The sequence below is a fragment of the Callionymus lyra genome, chromosome 15, assembly GCF_982586985.1.
Source record: "Callionymus lyra chromosome 15, fCalLyr1.hap1.1, whole genome shotgun sequence".
Taxonomy (NCBI): domain Eukaryota; kingdom Metazoa; phylum Chordata; class Actinopteri; order Syngnathiformes; family Callionymidae; genus Callionymus; species Callionymus lyra.
The window spans coordinates 24,215,059-24,224,363 of record NC_141832.1 but is presented as its reverse complement, the minus strand read 5'-3'; the positions used below and the strand labels follow the sequence as shown (position 1 = coordinate 24,224,363).

Genomic DNA, 9,305 nt, shown 5'->3' with positions numbered 1-9,305 from the left:
AATCTAATCTGCGTGATGCTGAAATGGATGCTTCAGTTTATTGGACAAAAGTTAAGGGTCACCCAATTTTTTTTGGATAGATACGGTTTAGATAATTGTCAATCCTGCTCTAAAAAACAAGTGTTTGGTATTTAAACAACAAAGGAAAAAAAAAAATCTGTGAAACGAGTGCACCTTTATTTAAAAACAAATGTATAAAAAGTTATAAAAACGATCAAAATTAAGAATCAGGAGGCGGTTTCTTCTGACGACAAAGAGGAATGCGAGTGTGTTGTCGTCGGACCGTTGTCGTAGCCTAGCTTTTTCATGTCTTTGGTCATGATGTGGAAGGTCGCTGTGACGAAACCTTGGGACTGGACTCGAGTCACTGCAATCAAACAAAAGATTGACTTCAATTTCAGTCGTGATGTCTGAGCCTCACCACTGTCTTCTTGTCGTCTGATTATCTGTATTCATAAGCAGCAGCAATAATGGAACTAAAGAAGCTGTACTTTGGGTGTAAAATACTATGTATAAATCAAATTGTACGGTCAAATAAAAAGATTAGATTGAAACAAATATAAGATATACTAGGGAGATGTCTCACACAAATTAAACCTAGAAGAAAGCACAATATGAAAGTCCTTATTATGCATTAAATCAATAAAATAACTAGGAACGTTACCGAATGTACTTCAAATAGCGCTGTTAAGAAAATCTAACACCCACCTTCTCTGCCTTCACCCTGGGCTACAACCTTTGGGTCTGTGAACTCTGGCCGACGGCCCAACAGCCAACTATTGAAGGAGGAAGACAAGAAATAAAGTGATGTGATACATGTTTTCCAGAGCGGGCCAGTGAGAAATGAGCTGACATGACACACTATGGACAATGGTACGTAATAGACATTCATCCCAAAAAAAATAAAGATTTTCAAGATTAAATTTAAAAATATTTACTATACGACTTGTATTTGTTATTAGTATGTCTTAAACTCACCTTGTGAACTTCTGAAGTCTCCAGGTGGGCTCAGGAACAAACATTGGGATGGACCGCTTGTGTCTTACACAGAGAAATGGAATTTTTTTTTTTTATTAAGTTCGTTTCATGGTAACATTCTAGCAGCAGCAAACTTACTGTCCTGGCGAGAAGGGGATGTGTGTGGCCCCGTAACCTCTCACCACATCATTGCCAAACACATCTGGACCGTACACGCTCACCACCAGTTGAGGCCCTGCAGGTGGATCAATACACACCTGATGATGAAGATTCAACTGGTGTGTGTTGGAAATACTTACACCCTGAAGGGTTCGTGCTCTTGAAGGTGATTTCCAGGGGAAAGTTCCAGATAAGTTTCTGTGAAGTTTGACTTCCTTTGCATGTGATTTGGGTGATGCCTTCCTCTAAACCCTGCAGAGAGAGAGAGGGAGGTCTTCAATAATACACTTTTAAATGAAAACTACACAAGTGTTCGTCCACAAGGTTCTCACCGAGGTTGGAGCCCAATCGTGTCCGTAAACAAAACAATACTTGCAGTACAATTCGTCGTAGTCTGGAAACTGACAAAGAGAAACATTGACGTCATTTAAGTCCTAATATTCGTAATAAAAGCTGATAATGCAATGAGCTAACATGCTAACAGACGCTTACGTTCGCTCCCTCGATCTGTCCGTTCAGCGTGAGAAGGAACACAGTCGGGTTGAGTGCTGCCATTATAGATTCATTTACAGAGATTTTTTTTTTTTTTAACAAATCCTGTTGACAAGAAACTGCTACACATTCAAGCTAGCCGCATAGCTCGTTTCAGCTTGGTTGCTTTGGCAACGCATTTCATCCCTACGGCAAGCGGTTAGGTTCAAAATTACAGGATCAGCCATTGTTGACCGGAAGATGGCGGAGTTACACCAAACACGTATCGCCCGTTGAAGTTTCTCTTACAACAAAAATAAAACATGCTATTGTCTATGTGTTAAATGTTTATTATTGGACTGAGCTTGAGCCATAGGATGAGACAGACAAGTCCCCAAACGCTATGAATTAATTTCTACGCTTTTTTGGTATTAAGATTGAACCTTGAACCTCGTCTGTTTATTAATATTATTTACTTAAATTCAGTTGAATTTTCACATGCAATGTGTTTAAAATGCAAAAGATAAATTGATTGGCATGAAACCAGTATTATCAGACAGGTATTGTAAAGATTCACTGTGATAAATATAAGATAGTTATGGATTATTCAAAACAACTGGTAAACCTTATAATATTTAATCAAGGTTCAGTATGTGGAGAAAGGTAATTTCCGTTAAATATGAATTTCAAAATGTAATTACTTTCTTAATATTTACCCCATTTAAAAAGTGTTGTCCTCTGAAAAGTTTGCTAAGCAAAACAATTGGAATTTTTAATCAATTAATTAATGTAAAATGGAAAGTTTGGAATTCCAAATATGCATAGAAAAACTAATTAGCGAAAGTGAAATTTCCCTTAGAAGGTCTGATTTGACTCAGCATTATTTAAAAAGATATTTGGCAGAATCAAAGATAATTCCCAATTTCAATTAATATTCTATTTTGTATTCATGTTTATGCTATACTATAGCCAACAGCTAATTTAGTTCAACCCTAGCTGTACTAATCCTGATGAGACAATGAACACCTTTTAAGACGGAGTTTTTCTGTCCTGGCAGAGCCTTTGCTCATTGCATTTTCTGGCAAGATTTTCATCTCCCGAGAATGTCCTCTATTTTCCCTTTCCCCTCATGTTCCTGGCCCCTTCTAGGATTATGCAATTCACCCTTTTATGATTCTCTTGTCCCTTCTTCTCTTTTGTTCTCCCGGTCCCTGCTCAATCTCCCTGGCCCTGTGTATTCAATCTGTTCAGTCCTTCTATACCAGCGTCTCTGTTTCATTTTCCAAGAGGCTCAACGAGAAAACCTATCTGGCTCCCCCTGCTGGTAGGACAGTTATTAACTACACTGTTGTGAAAACTGAAGGGTCTCCTCTTCTACCATCACAGATGACACATGCATTTCTTAACAAATTGATAAAAAACAGATCTTGTTTTTTGGAAAATAATACTACTTTACTTTACTTCACTTTACTTCATCCACGATCGATCAATCAAATGGCAAATTGATGGTAATCTTAAATAGTAGATTGACTGCTCTATAAGAAAAAATGCATGTATGTAAAATGTCTTGCTGCTTTAAAGGTTAAAATACCAGGAGGTAGAAGAAAAGTAGAACAACCAATCATGTTCATGGTGTATTAGGACATGAAGAGGAGGATCATGAGATTGAATCTTTTTTCTTTCATGTATGTCTGCAGGTTTACACACATAATGTTTTTCCTCGACATCTCTGACTCTCTCTGACCGGAAGTTGCACGACATGTTTCTCATCTTTTCATCTCTCTTACAGTCACAGAGTGCGATGATCTCACGCCCAGAAGCTGCAAAAGTATGATGTCACCCAAAGTGATCGTCAGCTGCTTGTGGTGCGAATCATGGCAAAACTCTGTCTCATGAAGGGAGTCTTGGTGTATTTTATAACATTTCTTGACTTCTTTTGATGAGATTACAAAATGTAAACTGTTCATTATATGGCCTGAAGCCTGTTTGCCTGAAACCAAACAGCAGTTTAGTGTTTAAATCCAATCATTGAGCAGAGAAAACGTCATCTTGGTGTTATAGATGTATGTTTGGCAACAAAGTTGAACATTTTATGTGTTCGCTTTTCTCTTTGTGTCCCCTTTAAAGTTCCTACTAATGTTTAACAATTGGTTAATACGAGCCATCTCACCTGACTATTTATTTTTTATTTTGTTTTATTTGGTCGTTCAACTTGAACCAGAGGGTCACTTTGACCCTGAGATAACACAAGGGTTGAATTGAATTGGTAACGTTTCCTATTGACGTTAAAATAAAATGACTATTTTATGAAAACAACTGTAATTAACACCAAGAATCCATTATTTTCTCACCAATCCATCATAACCGGACCCTGGTCTTCACAGACACCTGCGTACAGACAGAAGATCCAATTACAACATTAAAGATGTTTCAAGTAGCACAGAGAAATAAGAATAGAGCGATGATGATGGACTGATAAGTACCAGTGTGGCTCAGCTCTCTCTGAGCTGATACATCAAACAGACTGGAAGGCTAGTGGAGAGACTCATGTCATCGAGCTCAACTCATCAGAAAAATCTGCTCTATTTTGGAAAATTTCAGAAAATATGTCGTTAGTCAGAATAAAATAACAAATACTGAATTAATATTTATTTATTACAACCATCAACACTGGAATCGAAGGCTTTAGTAAGAGCCTATAGCTACTTATCCTACTCACTGGAACTATTCTTTCGATTAGCCAAGTTTCACTCATGGCATCCTTTCCCTTCTGTCGTTTGAAGCTCCAGTGATTGTTGGTAGTGCTCTTGTTTCCAGTTTAAACCATCAGTAAATATTGTGTCACATTACACTACATAGCATGCTATACTTTCCAAACCATGAAGAACACTTTTGGTTTAGACTACTTCAGACTTTCGTCTCTCCAAGAGGAAATAAAGAACCTTCAATTGTTTTCAGGTCTAGAAGTGGGACAGTGAAGGGTTGTTCATCTCCTTGTATCGATCCTGAGACACAGATTACTGCCGCGGACTGAAATAAGGTCAAGTGTTTTGCCTTTTCACCACCGCCATTGGTTTTAGCCCAGCCTTTCTGTCTCCACATTTATAAGTGAACCATCTGCTTCCTGGTCTCTTGAGCAGACCTGTTCTGGCTTGGATAAGTGCTTTAAGGTCAACTAATGTGAAAACCCAACTCTCCTGACTTACTCAAAAGTTTAAAAAGTTGAAGTCTTCCTCTCTAAGATGCAGTAAGTCTCTCATCATGAAGATGTTTTCAATTTATTACTTTATAAAGTTCTCCCACGTCTGAAATCTCAGCGAACAAGAGGTTATGAGAGGGAAGTCCACTATGATGTAATAATGGCTTCACTCCTCCTCCAGCCAGCTGTAATCATGGCCGCTTTGTTTATACAATAAGTCCCTTGACGGTGGAGACTTCTGGGATTGATTACGAGCGGTGACAAATGTAGATGCTTGACCAATCACAGCAGAGTGGGTGTGGTTATGGTAAACAAGATTTTATGAAGTGTTTTAAGTGGGCAGGGTTTAAGCACATTTTCTTATATAATATTTAAATAAAAATAATTAAGAGACACTTTACTTAACACATTTGTTGCCTGTGTAGCAGACCTGTGGTGCTTGACAGCCTGATCAGCATCTCCAGATTATCAACATGGTCTATGATGCTTTCTGGTAATAATAGATAGTGTAATACAGATCATTGGTGTGTGACACAATGGTACAAAGAAGGGTTCACCAACGGCTTCATAAACAAATGGCAAACATGCAATCTTTGTTCAAAACTGTGTTTGTTTATTTCATTGTTTTTGGCAGGATAAAGGCAATTGTGTTTTATTACTGATCACTCATCTGACCTAAAAGTCTCTGACTGCTGTTAAACTTTGAAATCATATAAATGTGATTATAAATGTCAAATGAGAAACATACAAGATCATTACATAATAATCTATCAGATTACCTCATATGCACTGGGTTGCTATGCATGCTGGGAATACCCTACCAGTTGTCCCAATAGAACGGAACGGAAGGGGGACTGAATATGTTGCTGTTAAAAATGATTATTAGACAGCAGCAGGAGAAGGAAGTCTAGCTGCTGATGAGGGAGAATAAAGAGAAGCGACAGATTCAGGGAACTGGAGACAGGAGGGAGGTTATTTAGCTTCTCATCACTGAAGTGAGTCTTTAAGGTCAGGCTGGTCTACCGAGCTCCTCAGCGGTGGAGTCATAAGTCATGATGCTGTCAAGGCGAGGTAAAAAGAGCCAGAAACGTTCTTCTCCTTCCAGTTCGAGCCCGAGTCTGTGTTTCCTCTTTGTATTTGTAGCCCGTGCTCTCCAGTCGTCACTCAGCCTGCCTGTACTCTGCGTTGTGTTGGGATAGTGTGTGCCACGAAATAACCACAAGAGACTGAAGTGGATCTTTTTTATGGTGGCCAAATCTTTTATGTTCATCAGCCGACAGTGGATAGACAGCGATCACTGCTGTTAGCCAGTTCAACAAAGCTAACACAATTAGCCACCAGTTAGCTAAACTACATAAAAAAACACACATAATTGACACAATAAACATTGCAATAAGTGTCACCATGTTAAATAAAAGCAGAGACTTAACTTAAAACACCATAACTGTATTGTTTTATCAAAATATATAACATGTTGGAGAGCAACAATGTACTGTGGCGTACCTGTGGATAGACAGTCGCTTCCAAGTGTAGCCACACGAGGACAAAATGCAATAAATACACTTCACAATTTAATGCCAATAGTTAGTTGCGAAACATATCCAATATGTTACATATTGTCTATTTTACATGTCTAAGCTTTTTTTCTCTTCTCTGGCTCGTCGTATTCGTTGTTTTTGTGCTTATGATGTCATCCAGTTTTTCACCAATCACAGGTCCAAGCTCCGCATGGCCTTTTACTTGAAAATCCAGTTTATCTTTGAAATAAATCAGGAAAATAAAGGGAAAGTTTGCAGCGACCTGTTCAGTGTGTCCCTCGCCTAGATTTAAGACTTATTGTAGTTAATTATATAGTTATACTGCAATAGAAACAAAGCAAATTTGTTTCAATTGCAGTATAACTAAACTTGCGCAGTGTGCAAATTTTGACAGGGTAGTACTGTCTCAAATCAAACACTGCCGTTACACACTAGCCAGAAATGACTCGACAGCTTCTTCTTCTACTACCTTTTAACGCTGATCGCAACCAGCCGTTGGAACTCTATCGCAGACACTTGACGGCGCTTTTCCCCAATCGAAGTTAATAAGTTGTGTTTCATTTTGTTATTATTGTCATTGTGTTGTTTTGTGGTCAAATGGGTGTTTTCTCGAGTAATTTACGCCAGTATCTGCTCCGAGGACATGTCGTCAGAGACGTATCTTCCGTTTAGCGTCATCTAAGTCACTAAGATGGCGGCCACTGAGGGTGGAAAGTGTCCATCGATCCACACACAATTTTCTGGCTGTTTGAGTGCACCTTTTGAGTGCGCATAGCCCACTACATCTACAGCTCTGGAAAAAATTAAGAGACCGCTGCAAAATTATCAGTTTCTCTGTGTTTACTACTTATGTGTTTGAGTAAAATGAACATTTTTGTTTAATTCTATAAACTACTGACAACATTTCTGCCAAACTCCAAATAAAAATATTGTCATTAAGGGCACATTTGCAGAAAAAGACAAATGGTCAAAAATAACAAATAAGATGCAATGTTTTCAGACCTCAAATAATGCGTAGAAAACAAGATCATATTCATTTTAAAACAACACAATACTAATGTTTTAACTAAGGAACAGTTCAGAAATCAATATTTTGTGGGAAAACCCCGATTTACTGGCTGAGGGATACAGTGAGCGTCAGGTTGCTTCCATCCTTAAAATTTCTAAGACGGCGGTTCATAAGTACAAGGTAGGCGGAGGAAACGACTCTCCACTGACCGGGATGAACGTCAACTTATTTGAATGTCACTCAGAAACAGTAGGATGACATCAAGTGACCCACAAACAGAATGACAAATGGCAGCTGGGGTGAAGTGCGCAGCAAGAACGGTTCAGAACAGGCTCCCAGGGGCTGAAGTCGTTTAAAGCTAGAAAAAAGCCCTTCATCAATGAGAAGCAGAGAAGAGCCCGGCTGTATTTTCTGTAGACCATAAGGATTGGACCGTCGAGGACTGGAGTAATGTCATCTTCTCTGATGAGTCCAATTTTAAGCTTTGCCCAACACAGTTAGACGGAGACCTGGAGAGGCCTTCAAGCCACAGTGTCTCACCTACTGTGAAATTTGGCGGAGGATCGGTGATGATCAGCAAGGCTGGAATTTGGCAGATTTGTCTTTGCGAAGGACGCATGAATCAAGCCACATACAAAGTTGTCTTGGAAGAAAACTTGCTTCCTTCTGCTCTGACAATGTTCCCCAAATCTGAAGATTGTTTTTTCCAGCAGGACAATGCTCCATGCCACACAGCTAGGTCAATCAAGGTGTGGATGAAGGACCACCAGATCAAAACCCTGTCATGGCTCAATCTCCAGACTTAAAACCCCATTGAAAACCTCTGAAATGTGATCAAGAGGAAGATGGATGGTCACAAGCCAATAAACAAAGCTGAGCTACTTGAATTCTTACGCCTGGAGTGGAATAAAGTCACCCAAGAACAATGTGAAAGACTGGTGGAGAGCATGCTAAGAGGCATGACAGCTGTGATTAAAAATCAGGGTTATCCCACCAAATACTGATTTCTTAACTGTTCCTAAGTTAAAAACATTAGTATTTTGTTGTTTTAAAATGAATATCATCTTGTTTTCTTCGCATTAATTGAGGTCTGAAAACATTGCATCTTATTTGTTATTTTGACCATTTGTCATTTTCTGCAAATAAATGCCCTAAATGACAAATATGTTTTATTTGGAATGTGGCAGAAATGTTGTCAGTAGTTTATAGAATGAAAGTAATATGTTAATTTTACACAAACACATACCTATAAGTAGTAAAATCAGAGGTATCTTAATTTTTTCCAGAGCTGTATTTACACTGCTCAGTGTGAACGCACTTGTGTACTCAAAATTTAAAGTTGAAGTTTTGGGACTTACGATTTGGGATACACCACTCGTGATGTAATCTGAATGAGACGCACTCAAATTAAATTAGGTTATTTGACTCAAAGGTGATTCAATAAAAAGGCCTAAGACACTTTACATTTCCCATGTGTTTTAATTCAATCATAAAGCTCACTATCTGTCCAAGAGGAAAGATTTCTAGCAGTCAATAATGTCTTGAACTGTTTCCCACCTTTACTGGAGAAAATGAATCCTTTTTTTCCCAGTTTCCTATCATTTCCAGCTGAATGGGAGCGAACACATCAGGGAGGTGTAAACTCTACATTTCCACCTGCTGCTGTTCTCCAACACCTGCCTGGTGTGAGACGAGCTCAGGAAACTTTCACATCTCTTTAGTGGACAGATCTTAACCATTGCCAGGTGAATAAACTCACTGTTGGTGTTATCCTCTTGACGCGGTTGTGTGGTGACGCCACTTTAGTTGGAACAACCTCTGATCCCCCTTTAAAAAAAGGGGAAACACCCCCCAATCAGCCGATCTAGAGTAACTGCCTCGGCCAACATGATTGGTTTCTCCCTATGTTTTTCCTTTTAGTGCCTCCTGGGCCAGGCTCATGACAAAGTAC

The 9,305-nt window shown here is 38.9% G+C and overlaps 1 protein-coding gene across 1 annotated transcript; it reads right to left on the bottom strand.

Moving 5' to 3' along the window:
* Positions 1–158: 158 nt before the first annotated feature.
* On the bottom strand, positions 159–1,795 carry b9d1 (B9 domain containing 1). The gene is given in 7 exon segments (XM_087809287.1): positions 159–367; positions 709–776; positions 979–1,041; positions 1,117–1,250; positions 1,252–1,389; positions 1,470–1,538; positions 1,630–1,795. Coding segments are annotated over 7 exon segments (675 nt in total). The 5' UTR covers positions 1,693–1,795; the 3' UTR covers positions 159–227.
* Between the last annotated feature and the right edge of the window lie 7,510 nt (positions 1,796–9,305).